Raw genomic sequence first — 24,863 nt, forward strand, 5'->3', positions numbered from 1 at the left:
TTGGGTTGCTGCACCCTATGTGGGCGACCTGGATTAAGTTAGCAGCTTGTGGCTCTGGCCTGTCCGGCACCACTGTTATGGGCGTCTGGAGAATGAACCAGCATATGGAAGATCTTCGTGTCTCTGGCTCTGCCTTTCAAACACATATGGTATAGTGGGTTAGGCAGCCTCTTGTGCCTGGCCCTCACACCTGCCTGCACCTTGCCACCACATCCCAAGTGCACAGCAGAGAGGAAGGAGGGCGGGGATGCGAGAACCTCTGCCAGGCCAGCATCAGGGGTCTGGTAACAGGACAGGCCCCAGCAGACTAAAAACAGGGCACAGCGCCCTCTTCTCGGGACGCCAGGTTGGGAGCACATAAGAACACGCCCTCTCCAGCCAGACTGAGGTCTCTTTAAGGCCCCTTCTCAAGTCCAAACCCTGGCATTACGGGGTGAGCCCAGAGCTTTGGCACGTGAGTTCCACGGCACGTAAAACAAGGAGGGAATGGTTTAGTGTTTGGCTCCATGCTGCAGAGAGGAAAACGTCAGCGGGTGGCTAGACACTGCCAAGACACTCAACTGGCACCGCAGAGACTTCTGGGACTTGAAGCAGTGTTAAGGGCAGAACGGATTTATCATACCCGACGGTTACACAGAAACTTCTCTGATGACAGAAAAGCCCCAGCGAAAGGCATTATTTGTACTTACCTTTTAAATCTGTCATTTCTACCCAACCTAAATCTGGGAAGTGGAGCGGCTCTCCTGGGGACAGGGTGTGCGCTTCGGAGGGGAAAAGCAGCTCACTCCTGTAGTCATGGCAGCAGAGGGTAGACAGAAACACCCCTGCCGTGCTACACTCGTCAAACGAGGCCGCTGTCTTCTGGAACATGGGATCGATCTGGACCGGACAGATAGAGGCAAAGAATCACCACACGCAGCTGAGGGAAACACTAAAGTGTGCTCTCCCTGGATTAAAGTATCTCTGCCAGTGATCAGGAGGAGAACTTTCTAACTGGCCAAGTTTAAAACATAAAAGAAAAGCCCTACGTGGTCAGAGTGCAGATTACATGCACACTGTCCGGTAAGACAGAAGATGGTGACCAGCACAAACCATGTCAACCTGTGTACAGTGCGCCCTACATGCCTCTGCTGGTCTGGCTTCTTCTTGGCTGAGTGAACCCTGGCTGTTATGGGCATCTGGGGAGAGAACCAGCAGACACAAGATCCCTCTCTCTCCTTCTGTTTCTGTGCCTCTCAGATACAACGACAATAACACCTTAAATAAAAATAAAAACAAAATCCTTGACCTTACTTCCCCCTCCATTTGCCATCCCATTAGTCTGCTCCTACAAAATTCTTTGAAACCACCACCCCTCACCTCCCATTATGAAAAGTTTCAGGCCTATAAGAATGTTGAGGGGCTGGCGCTGTGGCACAGTGGGTTAAGTCATGGCCTGCAGTGCTGGCATCCCATATGGGCCCTAGTTCAAGTTCTGGCTGCTCCACTTCCCACTGAGCTCCCTGCTGATGCACCTGGGAAAGCAGTGGAAGATAGCCCAAGTGCTTGGGCCCCTGCACCCATGTGGGAGACCTAGAGGAAGCACCTGGCTTTGGTCTAACCTGGCCCAAGTCATTGTAGCCATCTGGAAAGTGAACCAGCAGATGGAAGAACAATCAATCTCTCTCTCTTTCTAACTCTGCCTTTCGAATAAACAAATCTTAAAAAAAAAAAAAAAGTCCAAAGAATAGTAGTACTCATCTCTGTGTGACTTCAACCTAAATTCCTCATGGCTTACAATTTGCATTTGCTCTCTAGATAGACAGACAGACAGACACAGATAGAGCGAGTGCATGACACTTCCCCTGTCTGCCAGTTTGTGTCTTCTCTCCTCTGCTTAGTTGCTGACATCTTGGCTTTGCTAGCTAGTCCCTCCTGGGCTCTACCAATAGGGGGCACCAGAGAGAGACTGCAGGGCTTGCTCTCTGTCCAGGTTTCCTGGCTGTGGAGTGGGTCCAGCAGTGCTTCCTCACAGCACGGCATCAAAGCCCACCTGGAACTGCAGCTGAATCCGATTTGCCACTTTCCCCCACTCCCTGAAGCAGTCTCACCGTGTGTCCCTCAGAGACACCAGCCAGCACGCCCCACTCAGAGGGCTGGGCCAAGGACCCACGAGCTCCTCCTCCAAGCTCAGGACACCAGCCCCAGGCAAGCAGCAGCCTCTCCTTGGAGGTTCAAGTGTCAGCTGCAGGGGGAACTCCTGCTCCAAGTTCAGCAGCGACCTTGGCTTCCCCCTCCCTGAAACTCCTTCTCATTTGGATACTGCACGTTCCTGGTTTAATTCAGCTCTCGGAACGCCTAAGATCAGGCAGCCAGGGCTCAGTCCTCTTCCACACTCACTCACTCCCCGGGCGATCCACTCCACTCTGACATTAATGAACACTCCGGGAACTGCAGACTTAAGAGAAGGAAGTAATCTAGTCCATTGCTGGCAGAAAGTAAACAGGGAGAAACTTTTCTGAGAGCACGGCAGTTACACATCTCAAATTTTTCTCATAGACTTCAAGAAGCATGCAAAAATAATAGGTACAAGAACATTCAGTGAAATGCTTTGAACAGCAAAATTTTTTTTTTTTTTAGATATTTAGATATCTTATTTACTTGAGAGGTAGAGTTATAGAGAAAGAGAGGGAGAGACAGAGAGAAAGGTTTTCCACCTGCTGGTTCACTCCTGAAAATAGCCACAATGGCCAGAGCTGGGCCAATCCGAAGCCAGGAGCTTTGTCTGGGTACAGGGGCCCACGTGGGTACAGGGGCCCAAGTACCTGGGCCATCTTCTACAGCTTTCCCGGGCCATATCAGAGAGTTAGATCAGAAGAGGAGCAGCCAGGACTTGAACCAGCACCCATATGGGATGCTGGCACCACAGGTGGAGGCTTAGCCCACTATGCCACAGCAACAGCCCCAACAGTGAAATTCTTAAAAGCTGTCACAACACTGGTTTGCTTTAAGGTAACTGTACTAATTACAAAAGAGGCCTCCAGTACCATTTCTGTAAGCAGATTCCTTAGGATTTGCTATATGGTAAGGTCATCTAGAGGACACTTAGCTCCCAATCCTAGCCAACTCACTAGATGTGTCACCGTGGGCATGTTAGTGAACACCCTGGGCCTCGGATATTGCTTCAGGAAAGCAGGACAAAGGTTGTGAGGATTTAATGACTTCACATGGGCTGTAGGCTTAGGGAAGGACACAGCACGCAGTGTATGTACAATAAAAGCTAGCTCTCCTCACCATTGCTCCATGTACTAAGAAATAAAATCAAACTTTTGAGTGCGATTCCTCAGTAATTTGCAATCTTTCTGAAGTTCTATGGGACTTCCTCCTTCAGTGCTCACTATACAGCTGAGAGCTGCAAATGCAGATGCCAGTTAAATGTTTCACTTCCTTGAGGCTCGGGCAGGCACATCCCAGCAACGCAGACCCCGTCCTGCCCAGCTTCAGCCCTGTAGGCGTAGTCGGTCAGAAACCACGCTGCACAGTTCCTCACCTCGCACTTGCGGTCTGCTTCAGAGACGTTGAGGTTGCTTACGTTCTGCTCGATGGTCTTGTACGAATGCTTTTTCTTTGGCTTTGGAGCCTTTCTGGCTGTTCCTGTTTCGGTTGCACCACTATCTACAAAAAGGAATAGACTGTGTACTGCAAGGACGCCTCTGAAGCCCATGAAACCCTCTTCAAAACCCTAGACAGCAGCCACAATTTAAATAGGTGTGCTTCTCTCAAACAACAGAATAGCTGATCCGCAGCTTAGGGAGAAACAAACTACCAGAGCAAGTAACTGCCTTCCATACACGCAACGTCCAGAGCTCTCCCTCTCCCCAGGTCAGAGGCTGCCTTGCTGGTGCGGTTAACTCAACTTTTCCTAAATCAAATCTAACAAGTATTACAAGGCCCTTCTCTTTTTCAAAGAAAGATAACTCTAGGGTTTGACTACCTTCTCATGCAAGGTCACACCTGATTGTGAAAATGTCCACGTCTTCAGTAAGAGGACAACCCTGATCTCTTGTCACCTTGCTCTAGTACATCACTCAAGCATGGAATGCTCTAAAAGAAACCCCGTAACTCCAGAGCCCAACCGAGTACCTGTGGCGTGCTTCTCTCCTTCCTCAGCAGACGGCGCGTCTTTGCCCAGCCCGCCCAGGACTCTGTACACATCTGCATGGACAGCATCCACGCGCACAGCATAGATCTTGGTGCTGGCATCCAAGGTGCCAGCAGCCACCTAGACAAGCAGAGCTCTGTCCATGAAGATGCAGAGGAAAACCCCTTCGGAACAGGTAAAACTTAGCAAGCTTCAGGAAATACTTACTTGCCCCAAGGAAAAAAATTATTCCCTACAATTGGTAGGGAAAACATTTTGTAGTAGCTTCACTTGAATTTCCTGCTTTATAAACCAATTTTTCTATGTATTATAGGCAGAACGCATGGACTGGCCTCTTTGGCACGATCCACTTGGTTTTACTAATAAACTCATACTCTCCCAGTGGAAAAAATACATATAAGTAAAATAAAGCAAAATTCATAGGGGATAAAGACAGCATGTATCTCCTCTGCAATTCTTCAGTTCAGGAGAGAAAGTAAAGTAGCAACCACAACGTCTAAATGAAGGAGGCGCTCATGTATTTGCAGAATTCAACTGTGTTACACCAAGAGTCAGAAATAATCATCAACTCAGACGCAGGAGAAAGCAGACCCACTTCTTACTTTAAAGTTGGTTGGCTCGGTGTCTTTCTGCTTCAGGATCTCTGACATAAAATCAATCAGGTGCAAGCCGAAAGCATTCTTGGTAGTGATTTTCTGGAAACAGGAAATTGCAGAAAGAGTTGTTGGTTACAGCCGAGGCGTGTGTGAATGACGCTACCCTGAAGACAGGAGGCCGAGTGTCTGTACAGGAACCCATGTCTCGCCACTGTTCTCACTTCCCACAAATGCTTGGAAATGGAGCCAAATGCCTCACTCTCAAGGCCGATAGAGGGGGAACACGACTCCCAGTGCTCACTTCCTGTGGCACCTGCTCTAAGCATCATACACAAAAGGCCAACTCTACGAGGCAGACACCATCCGCAGCCCCACTTCCTGGGGAGGACTCTGCAGCAGAGCAGTGGGGTGACCCGGCAGGCTAGCTCCAGAACCCTACTGCCTCCCTGCCACCTAGCTCCGGAACGCTCACCACTGACCCCTACGCCAGGCTGCCTCTCCAGATACACTGCCGGTAGCCGCAACCTGTGAGCCCCATAGCAAACAGGGAAACCGCGCTGAAAACACCGGAGTCACTGGGAAGGAAGTAGCTGTCAAGGGGCACATGTTCTCTACAAGATCAAGAAAGCTGTGTGACTCAGTGACAAGCCAGCTGATACTCACATTTTCTGTGGACAGCTTGATACAGGTGGAGTAATGCTCTGTAATCTGCGTGTTGGTAAACTTAGGGATTGTAGCTGACACATCAATACTCCTAAAGGGAAAACAAAAGCCAGAAACTCCAGCAAGGATCCTGATGCTGTAGAATCCACGGGGTACCCACGGAGGAGAGCCAGCCCCGAAACGCGCTCACCTGCTGGAGGGCGAGGCTAACAACCGCGGCGAGTCTGTGCTGAACTGCAGGTCCAAGACCCTGGAGCGCCTCCGCTGCAAGCGCTCCTTCTCGTCGTCATTCTGAGGGAAGTCTTGAAGCACCGGGGTGCCAGGCGTGTTGAGAGAGGCCTTCTTGGGCAGTGACATGGACAACGCCCGCTCGGAAGGCGAGCAGACACTGAGGGGGTGTCCACGGATCTCTGAAGAAGAGTTAACTCGTTATGGCTGGCAGATGGAACAAAACACCTGCTCAAGAACCCTTTAACTGCCTGTACCAAACGGGACTTGGGACCGTCAGCGGGGAGGTTCACGGCACATCCCTACCAAGAGCTCCCCCAACTCCATTACTGCACGCTGGAACCTTTACAGAGCAGTGATCTTGGCGGTGGGGGAGGGCAGCACAGACACCCACTCTGCAGCTACGGTGAATCCAAGGACTGGACAGGGGAAGACAGATTAGACAAAGCTGCTGTCTCAAACTCACAAACCAATGGGACAACAGACACCTATGAGGGTTCAAAAAGTTTGTGAGAAAATTAATTAGAAATTTATTTTGGAGGTGAGCATTTGGCACAACTGTTAAAATGCTCACACCCCATACTAAGTGCCTGGATCTGAGTCTGGCTCTGCTTCTGATTCCAGCTTCCTGCTAAAGCAAACCCTGGGAGGCAGCAGATGACGGTTCAAGTATGTGCATCCCTCCCACAATGGTAGAAGACCCAGACTGAGACTGGGGTTCCTGGCTTCAGCCTGGCCTGGCCCCAGCTGTTGCACGTATTTGGGGAGTAAATCAGCAGAAGAAATCTTTCTCTGTGTCTCCCTCTCTGCCATCTTCCTTTCAAATAAAATGAAAATAAACAAATTTTTAAAAGTTCATTTTGGTAGGGCCAGCACTGTGGCACAGTAGGTAAAAGTCCTGGCCTGCAGCTCTGGCATTCCATATGGGTGCCAGTTCAAATCCTGGGTGCTGCATCTCCAATCCAGCTCCCTATTAATGCACCTGGGAAAGCAGCAGAGGATAGCCCAAGTGCTTGGGCCCCTGCACCCACATGGGAGACCCAGAAGACACTCCTGGCTCCTGATCAGCTCAGCTCTAGCCATTGTGGCTATTTGGGGAGTGAACCAGTGGATGGAAGACCCCCCCCCCTCTCCATAACTGTCTTTCAAATAAATAAAATAAATCTTTTTAAAAAAAGTACATTTTGGTGTCAAACATTTTTGAAACCTTGGGGCCAGCATTGTGGCACAGCAGTTAGACTGCCTCGGGCAACACCAGCATCCCACGATCAAGTACCAGCTGCTCTGCTTCTGATCCAGCTCCCTATTAACCCACCTGAGAAAACAGCAGAAAACGGCCCAACTACTGAGGTCCCTGCCACCCACGTGGGGAACCCAAACGGGGTTCCTGAGTCCTGGCTTCAGCCTGGCCCAGCCCCAGCCATTAAGAAAGACATTTGAGGAGTGAATCAGAGAATAGAAGACCTCTTTCTCTGTCTCTCCCTGTCACTCAGCCTTTCAAATAAATCAATCTTTTAAAAAATTAATTCATGGAGTTTTTTTTAATAAATAAAACTTTTATCAAAAACTTTTTGAAGACTCCGCTTATAATCCTTAGTGCCAGGTAAAGGAGAGACAGAAGCCAAGACAAGGGTGAGGTTATGGGCTAGAGTCAGACAAGCTGGGTTCTCATCCCAGTTCCGGTGTGTCTTGATAGGGAGATAGAATAAGCATACGTGTATAAACTAAACAGAACATTACAGAGAATCACCACAGATTACTCACTAACCGCAAATGCCTTTCAAAATGAAAGCTCTGGCAGTCACACTGACCAAGCAGTCAAATGCAGCCTCACTAACAACGAGCCAACCTGAAGCTTACTCAGCTCCTAACATGACATTAGGTCTAACTTCCAGTTTGTAGAAAAAAAGCAAGTAGCTGGGGGCCAGCACTGTGGTACAATTAGCTAACCTGCTACCTGTAGTGCCAGCAACCCATATGGAGTGCTGGTTCGAGTCCTGGCTGCTCCACTCTGATCCAGCGCCCCATTAATGCACCTAAGGAAGCAGTGGAAGATGGCCCGAATACTTGGGCCCCAGACACCCACAGGGAGACCTGAGTTCCAGGTTCCTAGTCTCAGACTGGTCCAGCCCTGGCCTTTGCAGCCATTGGGGGATCTCTCTCTCTCTCTCTCTCTCTCTCTCTCTCTCTCTGTGTTTCTGTATGTGTGTGTGTGTGTACTTTCCCTCTCTCTGAAGCTCTATCTTTTAAATAAATTAAAAAAAAAAAAAAAACAGCAAGGAGTTGAGAAGCAGGCTAAATGATACCACAAGGAAACATTTAGACAAATTCATAATGTAGCTTAGTCTCTTAAAATACCAATGTTAAGGGGCTGGCACTGTGGCGTAGCAGGTAAAGCCACTGCCTGCAGTGCCAGCATCCCATATGGGCACCAGTTTAAGTCTCAGCTGCTCCACTTCTGATCCAGCTCTCTGCTATGGCCTGAGAAAGTAGTGGAAGATGGCCCAAATCCTGCACCCACATGGGAGACCTGGAAGAATCTCCTGGCTCCTGGTTTTGGATTGGTGCAGCTCTGGCCATTATGGCCATCTGGGAGTGAACCAGCAGATGCAAGACCACCCTACCTCTGCCTCTCTGTAGCTCTGACTTTCAAATAAATAAATAAATCTTAAAAAAAAAAAAGTCAATGTTAAAACAAAAAGACAAAGTAGGAGGACTGTTCTGGATTAAAAGGAACTAAAGAGTCATTTAAACCAAAACAACATATGAGTTTTCGGCCAACTGTTGGTTAAAGAATCACTATAAACAACATTTGGGGGATAATTAGAGAAATATGTAATACAGTCTAGACACAACATTAGCAAACTGATTTTTTAAATTTAATACTTATTATATATATTTGTACAGTTACAACAAAATAATGCTCAAGGAGCTGGCGCTGTGGCATTGCGGGTAAAGTTGCCACCTGCAGTGCTGGCATCCCATATGGGCACAGGTTCGAGTCCCAGCTGCTCCACTTCTGATACAGCTCTCTGCTACGGTCTGGGAAAGCAGTAGAAGATGGCCTAAATCCTTGGGCCCCTGCACCCACACAAGAGACCGAGAAGAAGCGCCTGGCTCCTGGCTCTGGATCGGTGCAGCTCCAGCTGTTGTGGCCAACTGGGGAGTGAATGGAAGACGTTTCTTTCTCTTTCTGCCTCTGCTTCTCTCTCTGTGCAACCCTGACTTTCAAGTAAATAAATAAATATTAAAAATAACAGTCAATAAGTTACATAGCTGATGTTTAAAAACACTGCAAAAAAGTAATGATAAAACAGTAGGAAAGCAAATTGATTTTTATTGTCTTACGTGTGACAGCAATATTATGATTATGCAGAATGTCAACACTGTTAGTAAATGCATAAGAAACAATTTAGGGGTGAAGTACAACTTACTTTTAACTGAATCGGTCAAAACTCCCGTAAAGTATAGATGGCAAAATGCTAACAATTGCTGGATCGGCATCAGAGCATCAGGGTCTTATTGTATCAGTCTTTCAACTTCCCTGGATGCTTGAATATTTTCATAATAAGAAGTTAGAAAATATACGGCACAGAGCCAAATGCTATGAAAAAAAAGTTTGTTTTTTTTTTTTTTTCTTCAAAGCAGGAGGTGGGAGGTCAGGAAAGGCTCTCTCTTGGGGAAACAGGTAGGGGAGCAGGTACAACAGACATGTGGATGTTCTGGTTTGATTATTTTTTTTAAGATCTGACAGGTAGAGTGAGAGAGACAGGGAGAGGGAGGGTTCACTCCCCAAATGGCCGCAACTGCTGGGGCTGGTTCAGGCCAAATCAGGAGCCTGGAGCACCGACCCGGGTCCCCGCCGTGGGTGGCAGGACCCAAGCACTTGGTCCATCGTCCTCTGCTTTCCCCAGCACAGCAGCAGGCAGCTGAAGCGGAGCAGCTGGGACTTGAACTGTGCTCCTATATGGGATGCTGACGTCAGAGTCAACAGCTTAACCCACTGTGCCACAACGATGGCCCTGCTTTCATTTACTCGGCAAAACAGAAGTGAACACAAAGCACCAGCAGCTGAGGGGAGGGTGGGAGAGACGGTGTTAGAGGAGAAAGGGGAGGCAGGAAACAGTGAATGAAACAGGGAAGCAGCGCGGCTGCTGGGTAGCTCTAGGACCCCGAGACCACTCAGCGTGGCTGGTGTTTCTCTCCCACCATCGTCAGGTGTGCGGGGCAGGCAAGGTCGGGATTAGCCAGGGTTGTGAGAGCGGTCAGTGAGCAGTTATGAGGAAGCCAGGAGGCAAGGGAGGAGTTATGCGGACTTAGCAGGGATGCAAGCCAAGATGGGACCAAGGATGTGCGAGCGGTGAGCGACAGGGAGAAGCAGAATATAGGTCTGCTGGATCACAATACTGTCAGAGCCGGAAAGACAAAGGTGGCACTGAGAGGCAGGGTATTGAAAACTGAGATGACGGAGTGATGGGCTATTGTTTAATGACAAGGTCTAGGGTGCGACTCTGGTAGTGAGTGGCTATGGTCCACTACAGTGGAGCAAGAAACAGGATCCCTGGAAAACAAAGGAAGAACTGGGAGACCGTGGGAGAGTTTGCAGATGTCAGAGTCAGAGACCTGGCTTCAAACCCAGCTGTCTCTCTTACCAGCTGGGGAGAGGTCAAGTAAATGCTCAAGGCACTTGCTGCTTCATCTTCCTAATGGGAATAAGGATAAGGATCCCAGCTGGTTCAGAACTGGTGATACAGAAAATATGCAAAATCTATTTTATAGGAACATATTAAAAATGAAGGGACGGGGCAGGTATGAGTGTTTCGGCTGCTGGTTTGGATACCCACAGCCCTAGGTTCAAGTCCTGGCTCCATTTGTGAGTCCAGCTTCCTGCTCACGTGGACCCTGGAAGGCAGTGGCAGTGGTGGCTCAAGTAGCTGGCTTCCCTCTACCCATGTGGGAGACCTGGATTGTGTCCCCAGCTCCTGGTTTTGCCCTGGCCCAGTCCTGGCCATTGTAGTCATTTGGAAGGCAAACCAGCTGATAGGAGCTCTGTCTCTCAAATAAACAAAAATAAACATTTTAAAAGTGATACATTGGGGCCAGTGCCAGCGCTGTGGCATAGCAGGTAAAGCCGCCACCTGCCGTGCCGGCATCCCATATAGGCACTGATTCAAGTCCCAGCTGCTCCACTTCTGATCCACCTCTGTTGTGGCCTGGGAAAGCAGTAGAAGATGGCCCAAGTCCTTGGGTCCCTGCACCCACATGGGAGACCTGGAAGAAGCTCCTGGCTTCCGGCTTCGGATCAGCGCAGCTCTGGCCATTGCAGCCAATTGGGGAATGAGCCAGTGGATGGAAGACCTCCTCCGTCCCCACTTCCCTTCTAACTCTGCCTTTGCCTTTCAAATAAATAAATATTTAGAAAAACAAAAGTGATACATCAATGAAACAACAAATAGGAGTGATGAACAAGGATAAAACAAGAACCTCACATGTTCCCTGGTGACAGAAGAGTAGGACTAAGTAAACTCTCACCTGAGGTCAAAACAAACAAGAAGTCAAAACAGGAAAGAGGCAAAAGACATTTTTAGAAACAAAATCAAGAGGACTTGTGACCCTTTGGAGGCAGGCACTGTAGGGAGCTGGACCTTGGGACAAGAAACCGTAACAAACAGTACTGAAGGGAGCACCTGTCCCGGAGGGAAACAGTTGAGAACGAAAGGCAGGTCCCAGCTCCCCAGATCTTTCCCTGATTGCGTGTCTCTCTCTCTCTCTCTCTCTCTCTCTCTCTCTCTGGCAGCATTTCAGACAGCTGCCGACTCCGTCCTTTTCGGAACCACTCTTGGATTCCGCAATACCTCTCTCTCCCCAGTTTTTCTACCCTCTTCTAAATGCTGGTCCCAGGTGCACTCTGGCCCAGGTCTTCCTAGCGTTCTCAGCCGTCGCCATGGCTTTATGATCTAAATGACGATGACCAAATGTCTCAGTCCACGGGCCTAAGGTTCTAAGAGGCCAGGGATTTTTAATCTGTTCTTCTCTTTACATGCATGCACGCTAAACATACAGTGGTAACCACAGCCGTGCCGCCGCGCTGCAAATGACAGACATCTCTCCCGAGAAATTCGCCCGTTCAACGGCCAGAAAAGCCAGCAAGGTGCAGGGCCGCGGAACGCAGGAGCCGGCCAGCCCCGCGCGCGCCCACCGCCCGCCGAGCCCTCGCCTCCCCGTCTCCGCGAACCGGGCCGCGCTCGGCGCCCGCTCTCCCCGCGCCCCGAGCACCGCTTCACAGCGGCCCCTGAGCACCGTGCCTCCCCCGGGCCCCGGCCTCACCTGGGTAAGGAGGACCCATCTTGCCTTCGAGGGCTCCGAGACGCATTTAAATCGCGCGCGCCTGGACGCCCGGGCGGCGTAACGGCCGCGTGACGTCCCTCGTGGGCGGGGCCAGAAGTGCGCCTGCGCAGACCGCTCGCTCCGTTGGCGGGGTTCCTGCCGGTGTAGCCGCGGAAGTGAGGCGGCCTGGGCTGAGGGGCCAGGCCCTGGGGCGTACTCCGGGGGAGGCCCATGGAGTGGTTGTCATGGTGTAGATGCCCCCTCCTTCTGAGCGCCAGGCGCGGAACTGTGCGCTGGGGACCGAGCGTCGATCTGGACAGCCGAGGGCTCTGCTATCGCGGCATCCCTAAAAGGGAGGCGGATCCCCGAAGAACCAGGTGTCGCTGGACCGGTACCTTGAGGGCCGCAAAACGCTAAGGAGATGCTAAGTGAAGACGGGGTGTGTGTGGGTTGGAAGCAGCGAGAGCGAGCCCGCTCCGGAATGAGGCACTTTGGGGGGCAGAGGGGAGGACGGGTGCAAAATCAACGTTGTGTACTTTTTAAAATTATTTTTATAAGTGAAGCCCATCGTTTTCACTGATTCTTGTGAAAGTCTCCCTGGAAACCACTCCCCCCTTCCAGTGAAAGGTTGGAGAAGTGAGGGGGGTATAAGGTGCCCCTGTCCTTTCTGCTTCCCCTGGCCAAGGATTGTATTTAGGGGAGAAAGGCCATGGCGATTCCCCCGATAACCCTAAAGCCTCCTGTAATTTTTTTTTTAAGATTTATTTATTTATTTGAAAGACAGAGTTACAGAGAGAGGTAGAGCCAGAGAGAGAGAAAGGTCTTACGTTCCGCTGGTTCACTCCCTAAATGACCACAACAGCCGAAGCTGAATCGATCCGGTGCCAGGAGCTTCCAGGTCTCCCATGCGGGTGCAGGGGCCCAAGGACCTGGGCCATCCTCCATTGCTTTCCCAGGCCATAGCAGAGAGCTGGATGGGAAGTGGAGCAGCCAGGACTTGAACCGGCGCCCATATGGGATGCCGCCACTGCAGGCTGGAGCTTTAACCCACTGCCCTACAGCTCCGGCCTCCCTCCTATAATTTCTTGTCACACACATCTGGAGTCTTTTACAGTGTTTCTTCTCAAGCATGCTGTTGGCATTCAGGGTGAAACAGTTCTTGACTGGGTTGGGGGGAGCTGTTGCCCTCTTTGCAGGATGCTGAACATCCCTGGGACTGTCTGCCCACCACGTGCCACTTGAGCCCCTCATTTTGGCAGCCAAAAGAGGACTGGCGCTTGGTTGGAAGCCACATCCACCCCAACCCCCCTCCCCCCAGTTTTTATTTATTTGAGAAAGAAAAAGCTTCCATCTGCTGGCTCACTCCCCAGATGCCAGCAGAGACTGGGGCTGGGCTGGGTGGAAGCTGTGAACTGGGCACTCAGTAGAGGGCTCCCATGTGGGTGGCAGGAACTCCATCATTTGAGCCATTAGCAGGCAGCTGGAGTCAGGAGCCAAGAGCCAGGCACGCTGGTAGGGGATGCAGGTTATCCCAACAGCAAGGCCAAACACAGTCTCAAAAACCACTTTTCAAACCTGTTTATTTATTGCATGAACTTGTTCTTGTGACCCCCTTCAAGTAAGGCAGTGTGGGATGGGAGAGAAACGGCGTTCACAAGGTTCTTCATCTTAGCCCGAATCAGCATGCAGGAGTGATCCCGATGTCTCTCTCCCACGTTCTCCACACAATTCATTATGCACCAGTTTTCACCTCCTAAAAATCTCTTCAGTACTGCCTCTGTCAGCCACATTACCTTCTCACTGGCCTGCTCTCCCTTGTTTGCCAAGCACACATCCAACCTGTCACCTCCACTGCTTCCTGGAAGGAACTCTAAAGCTCTTCAAAGGCTCCATTGTCCTGGGAATTTCTAAAGGGCCCCTGCAGGCTGTGGGCGCCCCGGCCTGTCTGGCTTCATCTTGCACTTTGCCCCTCCTTGCTCCCTGCCTGCTGTCACTTGGGCCTTTTTTTTTTTTTTTTACAGGCAGAGTGGACAGTGAGAGAGAGAGACAGAGAGAAAAGTCTTCCTTTTGCCATTGGTTCACCCTCCAATGGCCGCTGCGGCTGGTGCGCTGTGGCCAGCGCACCGTGCCTATCCGAAGGCAGGAGCCAGGTGCTTCTCCTGGTCTCCCATGGGGTGCAGGACCCAAGCACTTGGGCCATCCTCCACTGCACTCCTGGGCCACAGCAGGGAGCTGGCCTGGAAGAGGGGCAACCGGGACAGAATCCGGCGCCCAGACCGGGACTAGAACCCGGTGTGCCGGTGCCGCAAGGCGGAGGATTAGCCTAGTGAGCCGCGGTGCTGGCCCACTTGGGCCTTCTTTCAGACCCTCGCCAGGCCTTCCGCAACTACGGGACCTCTGCACCCACACTCTGCTCTATCTGGGATCATCTTCACCCAGTTAGCTCCACTTGGGTTTCAGTTCTCATTACTTCTGGAATACACTCAGGTCTCCTGGAAGGATCAGTAGAACTCACCTCCATTGCAATTGTACATGTCTTGGTGGTATTCATGTCCATCTCCTCCATAAACAACAAATGCATGAAAACAAAGCTATTTCAGGCCAGCGCAGCGGCTCACTAGGCTAATCCTCCACCTGCGGCACCAGCAATCCGGTCTTCCTTTGCCGTTGGTTCACCCTCCAATGGCCGCCGCGGCCGGCGCGCTGCAGCCGGCACACCGCTCTGATCCGAAGGCAGGAGCCAGGAGCCAGGTGCTTTTCCTGGTCTCCCATGGGGTGCAGGGCCCAAGCACCTGGGCCATCCTCCACTGCACTCCCTGGCCACAGCAGAGGGCTGGCCTGGAAGAGGGGCAACCAGGACAGAATCCAGCGCCCCGACCGGGACTAGAACCTGGTGTGCCGGCGCCGCAAGGCGGAGGATTAGCCTAGTGAGCCGCGGCGCCGGCCTCGATCCGGGTTCTAGTCCTGGTTGGGGCACTGGATTCTGTCCTGGTTGCTCCTCTTCCAGTCCAGCTCTCTGCTGTGGCCTGGGAAGGCAGTGGAGGATGGCCCAGGTGCTTGGGCCCCTGCACCTGCATGGGAGACCAGGAGGAAGCACCTGGCTCCTGGCTTCGGATCGGCTCAGTGTACCGTCCGTAGCAGCCATTTCGGGGGTGAACCAATGGAAAAGGAAGACCCTTCTCTCTGTCTCTGTCTCTCACTAACTCTGTCAAAAAAAAAAAAAAAAAAAAAAAAAAAAAAAAAAAAAGGCAAGCTATCTCTGCACACCATTGTTTTCCCAGGGCCTGATGCCGGCCCTGAACACAGCTGCTTCTTAAAAACATATCAAATGGGATGGGGGCTGTGGCGCAGCGGGTAAAGCTGCCATCGTCTATGTCAGCATCCCATGTGGGTACCAGTTCATGTCCCGGCTGCTCCACTTCCAATCCAGCTCTCTGCTAATGGCCTGAGAAAAGCAGCAGAAGATGGCCCACGTGGTTGGGACCCAACCACCCATGTCGGAGACCCAGAAGCAGCTCCTGGTTCCTGGCTTCAGCCTGACCCAGCCCTGGCCATTGCAGCCATCTGGGGTGTGATCCAGAGGTTTGAAGATCTCTCTCCATCTCCCCCTTCTCTGTGTGACTTTCAAATAAATAAATCTTCTAAAAAAATTGAATGAATGAAGCTGGAAGGCAAGTTTAAACCCTGGGTTAGCATGTTAACCTCTGAGCCTCATGTCTTCCCCATCTATAAAATGGGGATAACAATACCCCTCACTTTTTGAAGAATCGGTAGTAGATTAAACTCCCTGAGAGCCTTGGGTCCCTGGCATCTCCCTGGCTGGTTGTCTCTGCCAAGTGCATTTGAAGGAGGACAAGTGGAAACAGGTGATCCTCAGAACTGCCTGTGCATTAGAAGCAGTGTGTTGGGAGGGTGGTAAGTGGCACGGAATCGGGACCCCTGGCAGAGGAAGGCGGGAGTTGAGCCTGTTCTGTGACAGTAACGGCCATTCCTAAGCCGACTGCTTGGGGCGCCCTGTGCACGGAAGCAGAGGCAGCTCCTAACCCAGCATCTCACTGGGCCAGGCCCGCCCAGTGCAGACAAGTCTTTCACCTCCTGCTCTGAATGCGCTCTTTGTTTCAGGGTTAGGTTTATGGGTGGTGCCAAAGGATTAAATGATTTATCAGTGATATCAGTGGTATGCAAAGCTCAATTCCTCTGTACAGAACTAAAATAGTGGGGCCCCTCCCCCACTCCTAGGCAGCCAGAAAACCAGTGCTGGAGCTGGAGCCAGTCCTCTGCATTTTACTCCTCACAGAAATTCTTCCCTCAAATAAACGGGAAACAGCCTTAGTTTAAACAGCAGTGTTATCAACTGACTACTTGAGCAAATGGTCTTTTAGCTTCGAATTCACCCTGACCTCCGGCATGCAGCTGGCTTATATCATAATGCAGTTCCTGTCACAGGACTCCACAGGCTCCATACTGGAAATGGCTTTGCATGCATTATGACCTCTGAGAAAATGCCTTAATTTTTGTATGGAATGTGAAATTCCTGACCTCCTAAAGGCAGGGCTAAGAACCAACATTTCTGTCTTGTAGAATGTCTAAACAGCATACTACCCTTTATCTTGAAATTAACAGAGTGTTTTGCTATATCTTGTTTCACTCCCAAGACCACCCTGGAAGGCAGCCGACCTCCTTCCAGGCTCTGCCACTTCCTAGCTGTGTGATCCTGGGAAAGCTGCATAGCCTTTCTGTGCCTGTTCCCTCCTATGTACCAGGGATTAAACGAATTACCAGATGGACAGCTAAACAGTGCCTGGACCATTGGCAGTGTTCAGTGAACACCATGTACACATATTCCTATTACCATAGCTGCTGTTGCATCCTGGGGGCTAGCCAGGTTTTGTTCTCAAAGAAAGCTCGGTTTCCTAAGCTGGAAGTTTTCCTCTTTAATTGTGAGAATATTCCCAGAGCACTGCAGGTCTGTTCTTTCCATTACTGCCTGGTTGTCTATATCCTTTCTTGCACCCTCTGCCCCACCCAAGCTCTGCTGACTCTTCCCTCTGTAATCTCCTGCCTACTCACAACTTTACATTTTCTTTCTTGTCTCCTATTAAACTAGAAACAACTATGCAGTCCTAGAAATCATACCACGTTCCCCCTTCCTCAACAGACATGTAGAGCTTATACATGTTGCTTGTAGCTACTGAGGCCTTTCATTTGGTTGATATTTTGGTTTGGGCACCATGAGAATTAATAACCTTGATGTTCCTCAACATCTGAATTATTCTTTCCTGGCTACTGTCCATGCCACTGGAAAACCACAGGACAGACTGGTTTAAGGTACATTGAGAAATACCAGGATGTGCTGGATGAAACTACCAGGGTAACATGAATCTGTTGGGAACAGGTATGTAACACCCCTGAGTGTTATTACTGCACAGATTCCAAATTAAATAGAAAATGGTCTTTATTGATTTTAAATCAAAATACCAGCAAATGATTAAGTAAGAAGTAGGTGGAGTTTTTTAAAACACCAAAAGCTCACCAGCATAGAACCGTCACCGATATTACTCGAAAAGTAGTACCTGGTGGATGCCAGCAAGAGCCCCCGTGTTGACTGGCATCAGCTCCTGGGACACTTTAAGTTTTTAAATTGTATTGATTTTTTTTGTTGAGGAGAGAGTGTGGGTCCCACAACAAAAGCCCATAAAGGCCAGTATCTCACACCCCTCCAGGACCACCCCCCTCCCCGCCCTCCAGGTGGGGCCTCAAGTTACAAGTGGGGCCAGGTTCTCCTCCCCAGCAGATCTTCCTGGCGTGGCTGGGTAGGAACAGCACTCGTATTTCCAAAACAACCACACCCATGCCTGTTTCTTAACACGCCCCCTCAGGATGCCCAAGGCTGGAAAGAAGGGGAAAACACACCAGTCACATCCCGAGAACACAGCCTTGTTGGCGCTGGACTGCTCCACAGTGCCTTCCTGACCAGACCTGGCAATGGGCCCGGATTGTGATGAGGCCTCTTTTCAAAACCACAAACACAGCTCAAGTAATCCCTTTGTCATCTTGAAAAGACAATACAAAGACACCACCCGGCTGTGAAAAAACGCAGCCAAACATGTAGCCAAACCTTCTTTCCACTTAACAAACAAGTGGGTCCCACTCAGAAACAAAGGCGTCCCCAGCAAGCCCTGTCCCTGTAAAGGGCTTATAATTTTGCACTCAGAAAGCTATCAGACAGCCGTTTCATTATAGGAAATGCATAGGAAACACTTTATCTCCATTATGGGACAGGTCACTATTGATTTAATGTTTGTTGATGAATCAGTGCTAGTAAATTATTTGGTAGTACAAGAGGTTTTTTTTTTTTTTTTCAGATGTATAAAAAAATAGTAATGTCATACAAAAACCAAGAAAATGTAAAATAAACATCTTGGTTACATTTTCCAAATAGTCAAAGGTCTGGAAAATTAGATCCAAAAATATAAGAAGTTGCTGTCACAGTATTTGGGATACAGTGGGAGCGCCATCAGCTTGGATAGGAATGCAGCTGATAGTTAAACAAGGAAAGCAGTTCACAGGGAACACGTTGGGAATTGCCCACGGAAAGGAGTAAGCTGGGATGGAGGTATTCTCTGGTTCGCTTTCACTTCCAGTGTTGATATAAAAACACAACGTCACAGGCCCCCTCAGGACCTCGACTCCTCAGGAGCAAGATCCTCCCCTAACATCCATTACCCTGGACCTGCGTTGGGTCACGATGAAAGTTAAGTCAGAAAAAGTAACCCTCAGATCCACTCCCTGCAGGAGTGCATCCTCATGAACTCTCACGTACTCTGTAAAGTGGTTCCATCTAGCACAGCCCCCAGTGGCAAGGGCAAGGTGACCTACACAGCTGAGACATGTGAAAAACAAACTCTTGCAGCCTGAGAAATCAGAAATACCTTCTCCCATTGTGGGTGTGTGGTTTTTGTTTGTTTGTTTTTGTTTGTTTTTTAATGGTCTTTACATTAAGATGCCCCAGCCAATGGGGCACAGGGCAGGGTCTTCACCTGGGTCAGAAGGTTGTGGAACTCTTCCACTGCCTGTGAATGTGCCACGGGGTTTAGCACCAGGTGTTGGAAGAGATTGACAGGCTCAGCATTCCGGAATGTCTTTGGGATCGGGATGGTCAGGGGTAGGAAGCTGTTACCAATGAGGAAATGATGGAGGGACCTTTGCTGGAGGCCACGGCCCAGGAACCAAAGAATGTCCTGCAGCCGCTGAGAGAGCATGTTGTGCTGCCAGTCCGTGAGGGGTAACCGCAGCAGCAGGTGCATCAGGGCCGTCTTGAAGTGGTAGCAGGTGAGGATGGGGCGGGATGCCCCGGGAGGTAAGCTCCGATGATCCTGGAGACTCAAAATGATCTGGAGGCACTTGAGGTGACAGGTGTTCTCGGGGGCAAAGCGCCCTACCAGCTTCAGAAACAAGTGCTCACAGGCCGCGAAAGACTCGGGCCAGTCCACACTGGTGAGCTGGTCCTGGTCAGGGGCCTGACTCACCAGGTAGACCAAGGTGTCTTCCCGCTGCACCCCCAACACCAGATGCATTGAGAGAACGCGGCCCGAGCGGTAGTCCAGCCTGAGCTTGCAGGAGGTGGTGGATGGTGGGAGACTGAGCTTGAAGTCATACTTGTGGGCCACGAGGGCCCAGGCATTGCCCACCATGTTGCGGAACCACTGCACGGTCTTGCACACATCCAGGTGGGAGCCGCTGCACAGAGCTGCCTTGATGGAGCTGCCACACTTCCCCAACCCCGCCGAGTGGTCCCTGTGGTGGTGCACGAGGCACAGCACGTCACCTAGGAGCTTCTCCCGCTTGCACACGCACTCCGACTCCACCAGCACGCTGCCGCAGCGGTGGCCTAGGGCCGGATCCCTCATCTCCAGGACAAACATGGTGCCTTGTGGGGGGACAATGGGCACCAGGACATCAAATGTGTGGGTCTCATGGAGGGTTCCCCATTTTTCAAAGGCAGCGCCAATGCCCAGGCAGTCCTCCAACTGGGGGTGAGCCTCCCTGCGGCTGAGCACCCTACAGGCCTCAATGAGATCATCCACAAAGCTCTCCACGAACTCACAGGTGCTCGGCAGGTCACGGATGGCGTTCTGGACATAGTGTTTGTAAAAGGATTCCAGGGCCTCCTGCGAGGGGAAGTCGGTGAGCCAGTTGTAGGAGGTGACAGGCACGATCCGGACTTCCTCCTCTTCCTCCTCCTCACTGCTGGATTCAAAGGCCGGCTCATGCTGCATGTTCTGCCGCAGGAGCTCAAAGATGAGGAACAGGCAAAAGAGGCCAGCATTCCACGCGTTGCCCAGCATCCAGCTCAGTGGCCCCTCCTGGCTGTCGGCCCGGAACGGCCACCCCATGTCTTTCTTCCCCAGCACCAGATGGTCGTCGGAAGTGTCTCCCCTCCAGAAGTTCTCGGCCTTCTGCTTCTGCTCCGCTGCCCGCTTTCTCTCTTCAAACTCTGTCTCTAACTGGCGCATCTCCTCGCTCATCCGCTTCTCCAGCTGCCGACTTCTGGCTAACGTGTCCAGGTCCATCCGGTCACTGACCAACAGGGGGTGATGCACCACGTACATCACTGCCAAGAACAGCAGGCTTATCACAGCCATGGAAGCCTCTGCATCTGAGAAGTAGGAGGGTGGGAGTCAGTGATCTCCACGAATCCGCTCTCCAGTGCACGTGCCCCCGAGCCCTGGCACCCCAAGTCCTGGACGCCGACTACTCAAAGAGCTGGGCCCGGCCAGAGCAAGAGGGGTCTGCCAGGAGGAGGTCTGGGAGAAAGCGACAGCAGGAGGTGCCACATTCAGTCTCTGCACTGTTTTCCTCTGCATGGTGCGGGTGGTATTTAGGCTTCCAGAGGGTGGACATGGGACTGTACTGATTCCTGTGCAGGTGGGGAGGGGGCCCTTGCGGTGGGGTGGCCTCACCAACTCATCAGTCCACCAGGGGCACCTGAAACGCCCTGCTGATCCCCAGCCTGCTCCCACGGGCAGAAAGCACTGAGCTGGCCTGAGCCGCACCTTTCCTGGCTCCAGGCAGCCAGTCCTAGGCTGCTGCTGTGGCATCCCACTTCCTCTGTGACTTCACAGTCTTCATTCTGCTCACCCAGTGTCATCACACCATTCACCCACCCCCATCCTCCCACCCCCGCCCAGCGGGAGCCAGAACGGCACAGCACTGCCGGCTGCTTGCTCCCGTGCCCACTTGAGGACTCCAAGGGGCTGCTCGACGCCCTGTAAGTCCAGGTCCACTTCTAAGCCCTGGAAGCTGCCTGCAGAACCAGTGCCCAGGGCCCACCTGACAGGGGCTAGCGGCTGCTTCCCCACCCACCACTGGAGCCTGAAGCTTCTAGCATTCACCCCAAAAGTTCTCAAGCTACCTGGCTTACCGAGACTCATGAAGGGCAGTTCCGTGTGGACACTGAAGCCAGGTGGGGATTCTCCTCCCTTTGGACCTCGGGCCTTGACAGGTGTCACCGCCCCCTCCAGGAGCCCTGTTAAAATGTGCAAGGTACCTGGGGGATTTGGCTCAGTGCAGAGCCCTCCACTCGCCCCTTCCACCTTTATAACCAACCCAAATTCCAGAGAGTTATACTCTCATCCTCCCAACCAAGCCAAATCAAGGACTCGGCCCCTCTCAGGGTTTCTTCCTCCCCGGCTGGGGGCAGGTTACTCACTGTTGGTGTCAGCAGGGTCACGGTCTTACAGAGACCGCGCGGCCTGACCGCCTCTGCCTCCTTCCTGGCGCGGTGGGGGCTCCCGGTTCATCGCCCGGACAGCCCACGAGAGTGGCCTCTGTCCTCTCTCCCAGGGCCCAGACCATGTCTGTAGGAGCGTCCGTGCTCAGCGAGGCCCCGGCGATCCACACCACGCGGCGCGCGGTTCCGAGGGCGCCCGCCTGCCGCGGAGGCTCCCGCCGCCCGGGGCCCGCCCCGCCCCGCTCCACCCCGCAGGCTCCGCCCCACCCAGACCCCGGTGGCGCCGCGTGCGTCGGGAGCACCGCCCCGCGTCCAGGCCCCCGGGCCCCCGGGCCCCCGGCCCCTTGCAAAGCGCACGCGCCCTCTGCCCGCATCCCGGGCACCCCGGGTTTGGGGTAGGGCCGGGGTGGGCGGCGGCCACACCCTGGCAGCAGCCGGGCCTCCCCAGGGTGGCACAAAGGGGCCGCTGCAGCGCCTGCTGTCAGCTGCACTGTCGGTTCGTGGGGGATCTAATCACGGCGCGGATCGATGCGTGAGGGTGACGGTGGCGAAGCTAGGAACTGAGCAGGGGGAGAGCCATTCTCACGTCAGGGTGGCTCTGAGCAGAAACGGTTCAGAAGAGGTGTGTTTTCACAGCCCGAAATGTGCCTCACCCAGGGGTCTTTCCCTTTTCTCAAAGGGACAATCAGGAAACGACCAGGCAGCACCCCAAGACTGGGAGAAGTTGCCTGGCCTGCCAGTCTGCAGCCCACAGGGAGCCGCGCGGAAGACACGGAGTGCAAAAGAGAACTTTACACCGCTGGACCGGCCTTGCCACGCCTCAAGAAATACCAAGAGAGTTTCCTGAAAGGGATCTAAAGAGCCTCGGAAGAGCCCCGTGTCTTCCTGTCCCCTGGCAGCCAGGGGAGGAGAAGAGGAAGTGATGAACCCTAGATGCTGACTCACTACAGCCCTCCTCCAGGTGACGTTTCGAGTCCCCTACTGAGTGGGATGCAGAGGGAGCCCCCAACAACGGGGCAGAAACTTCCCGAAAGGCTGGCTGACCGAGTCATGGGAAGGAGACAAAGTCTCCTGGCTGACAGCGGCTGAGGTTCCAGGTACTTTTCAGATGATGAGAAGTAGACCACAGGTTTATGAGCATTAGTACGATAATGAAATCTTTTCATTCACGACATGACAATGTCAGCATGGGGAAAAAATGCACTTTAGAGTGTGCAAAACCAACAGTGATTAAAGCCATGTGTTTAAAGATGTTATGTTCACAGTCAAGTAAGGGTTTGCTTTGCAATTGGTTACTGGGACCAGCATTGTGGCACAGCTGGTTAAGCTGCTGCCCTACCATGCTGGCATCTCATATGAGCACTTGTTCAAGTCCCGGCTGCTCCACTTCCAATCCAGCTCCCTGCTCACATGCCTGAGAAAGCAGTAGAAGATGGCCCAAGTACTTAAACTCCTGCCATCTACATGGGAGAATTCTGGCTGGAGTTCCAAGCTCCTGCCTTCAGCCTGGCTCAGCTCTGGTTGTTTCAGCCATTTGGGGAGTGAACCAGTGGATGGAAAAATCTCTGTCTCTTTCTCTCTCCCTTTGTAACTCTGCCTTTTAAAATAAATCAAAATAATGCTTTTTAAATATTTACTTTTTATTTATTTGAAAAGCAGTTACAGAAAGAGGTGGAGAGTCAGAAGGAGAGATATCTTCCACTTGCTGGTTCACTCCCCAGATGGCCACAACGGCCAGGGCTGAGCCAGGCAGGAGCTAGGAGCTTTTTTGAGGTCTCCCACGTGGGTGCAGGGGCCCATGCACTTGGGCCATCTTTTACTGCTTTCCTAGTCGCATTAGCAGGGAGCTGAATCGCAAATGGAGCAGCTGGGACTCGAACCAGCGCCCATATGGGATCCTGGTGCTGCAGGCTACCTGCTGTGGCCTTACCTGCTACGCCACAACACTGGCTTCTAACACTTTTTATTATTATTATTATTATTATTATTATTTACTTGAAAGAGCCACAGAGAGAGGTAGAGACAGAAAGAGAGGTCTTACATCTGCTGGCTCACTTCCCAGATGGCCACAACAGCCAGAGCTGCACCTGTCCAAAGCCAGGAGCCAGGAGCTGCACCTATCCAAAGCCAGGAGCCAGGAGCCAGGAGCCTCCTCTGGGTCTCCTACATGGGTGCAGGAGGCCAAGCACTTGGGCCATCCTCCACTGCTTTCCCAGGCCACAGCAAACAGCTGGGACTAGAACCGGTGCCCATATGGGATGCCAGCACCTCAGACAAGGGCCTTAATCCACTGTACCACAGCGCTGGCCCCTAACACTTTTTTTTTTAAGATTTATTTTTTATTTATTTGAAAGGTAGAGTTAGAGACGAAGAGAGGGAGAGATGCACACACACATACACACACACAGAGAGAGAGAGAGAGAGAGAGAGAGAGAGATCTTCCATCTCCTGTTCACTTTACTCCCTAAGTGGTCTCAACAGCCAAAACCAGGAGCCTGGAGCTTCTTGGGGTCTCCCATGTGCAGGGGCCCAAACTCATGGGTCATTTTCTGCTGCTTTCCCAGGCACGTTAACAGGGAGCTGGATTGGAAGTAGAGCAGCCCGGAACTCGAAATGGGGCTATATGAGATGCTAGCATTGCAGGGGGCAGCTTTACCCACTAGGCCACAATGCTGGCCCCAAAATAGTTCTATTAAATAAAATAAAGAAACTAGCATTGTGGTGTAGTGGGTTTAGCTGGTGCCTGCAATGCTGGCATCCCATATGAGTGCTGGTTCGAGTCCCAGGTGCTCTACTTCCGATCCAGCTCCCTGCTAATATGCCTGGGAAAGCATCAGAAGATGGGCCAAGTGTTTGGGCCCCTGCACCTGGGAGATCTGAAGAAGCTCCTGGCTCCTGACTTCAGCTCTGCCCAGCCCTGGCTGTTGCAGCTAATTGGAGGGTGAACTAGCGGATGGAAGATCTGTGTGTATGTGTGTGTGCATGTGTGTGTTAATTCTGCCTTTCAAGTAAATAAATAAATCTTTAAAAGAAAAAAATTTAAATGTTTTTATAGAAGGTTAGAGGATGGTTATTAATTCATGGTCTGCACAGAAAGGGAGTTGGTTGCCACAAGGAATTAAAGACTCCAAGCTGATCTTAAGTCTTCAAGATCAGACTTAAATCCACAAAAAGC

At 51.7% G+C, this 24,863-nt stretch overlaps 2 protein-coding genes across 3 annotated transcripts in view; both read right to left on the minus strand.

The window, feature by feature from the left end:
• Nucleotides 1-12,108, minus strand: part of NCAPH (non-SMC condensin I complex subunit H) — a 29,540-nt gene extending 17,432 nt beyond the window's left edge. Inside the window, exons 1-7 of the mRNA XM_008253794.5 lie at nucleotides 11,956-12,108; nucleotides 5,591-5,810; nucleotides 5,401-5,491; nucleotides 4,744-4,836; nucleotides 4,123-4,261; nucleotides 3,530-3,654; nucleotides 690-879 (exon numbers count right to left, since the gene is read on the minus strand). Coding sequence (XP_008252016.1) covers nucleotides 690-879; nucleotides 3,530-3,654; nucleotides 4,123-4,261; nucleotides 4,744-4,836; nucleotides 5,401-5,491; nucleotides 5,591-5,810; nucleotides 11,956-12,001 — 904 coding nt within the window. The 5' untranslated portion in view covers nucleotides 12,002-12,108. The remainder of the gene's footprint in view (nucleotides 1-689; nucleotides 880-3,529; nucleotides 3,655-4,122; nucleotides 4,262-4,743; nucleotides 4,837-5,400; nucleotides 5,492-5,590; nucleotides 5,811-11,955) is intronic.
• Nucleotides 12,109-17,392: 5,284 nt separating this feature from the next.
• Nucleotides 17,393-21,923, minus strand: ITPRIPL1 (ITPRIP like 1). 2 transcript variants are annotated; one of them, XM_017339966.4, is made up of 3 exons: nucleotides 21,668-21,923; nucleotides 21,380-21,484; nucleotides 17,393-20,614 (listed from the first exon to the last, which is right to left on the minus strand). In XM_017339966.4, the coding sequence occupies exons 2-3, from the start codon at nucleotides 21,387-21,389 to the stop codon at nucleotides 18,954-18,956; spliced, it is 1,671 nt and encodes a 556-aa protein (XP_017195455.2). In that variant the 5' UTR covers nucleotides 21,390-21,484; nucleotides 21,668-21,923; the 3' UTR covers nucleotides 17,393-18,953. The 2 variants fall into 2 exon arrangements, with proteins under 2 accessions (XP_017195455.2, XP_089182194.1); XM_089326068.1 differs by lacking the exon at nucleotides 21,380-21,484 and having other exon boundaries at nucleotides 21,668-21,919.
• Nucleotides 21,924-24,863: the final 2,940 nt, after the last annotated feature.

This window comes from Oryctolagus cuniculus, chromosome 2, assembly GCF_051225735.1.
Source record: "Oryctolagus cuniculus isolate XC-2025 breed Fujian yellow rabbit chromosome 2, ASM5122573v1, whole genome shotgun sequence".
Lineage (NCBI taxonomy): Eukaryota > Metazoa > Chordata > Mammalia > Lagomorpha > Leporidae > Oryctolagus > Oryctolagus cuniculus.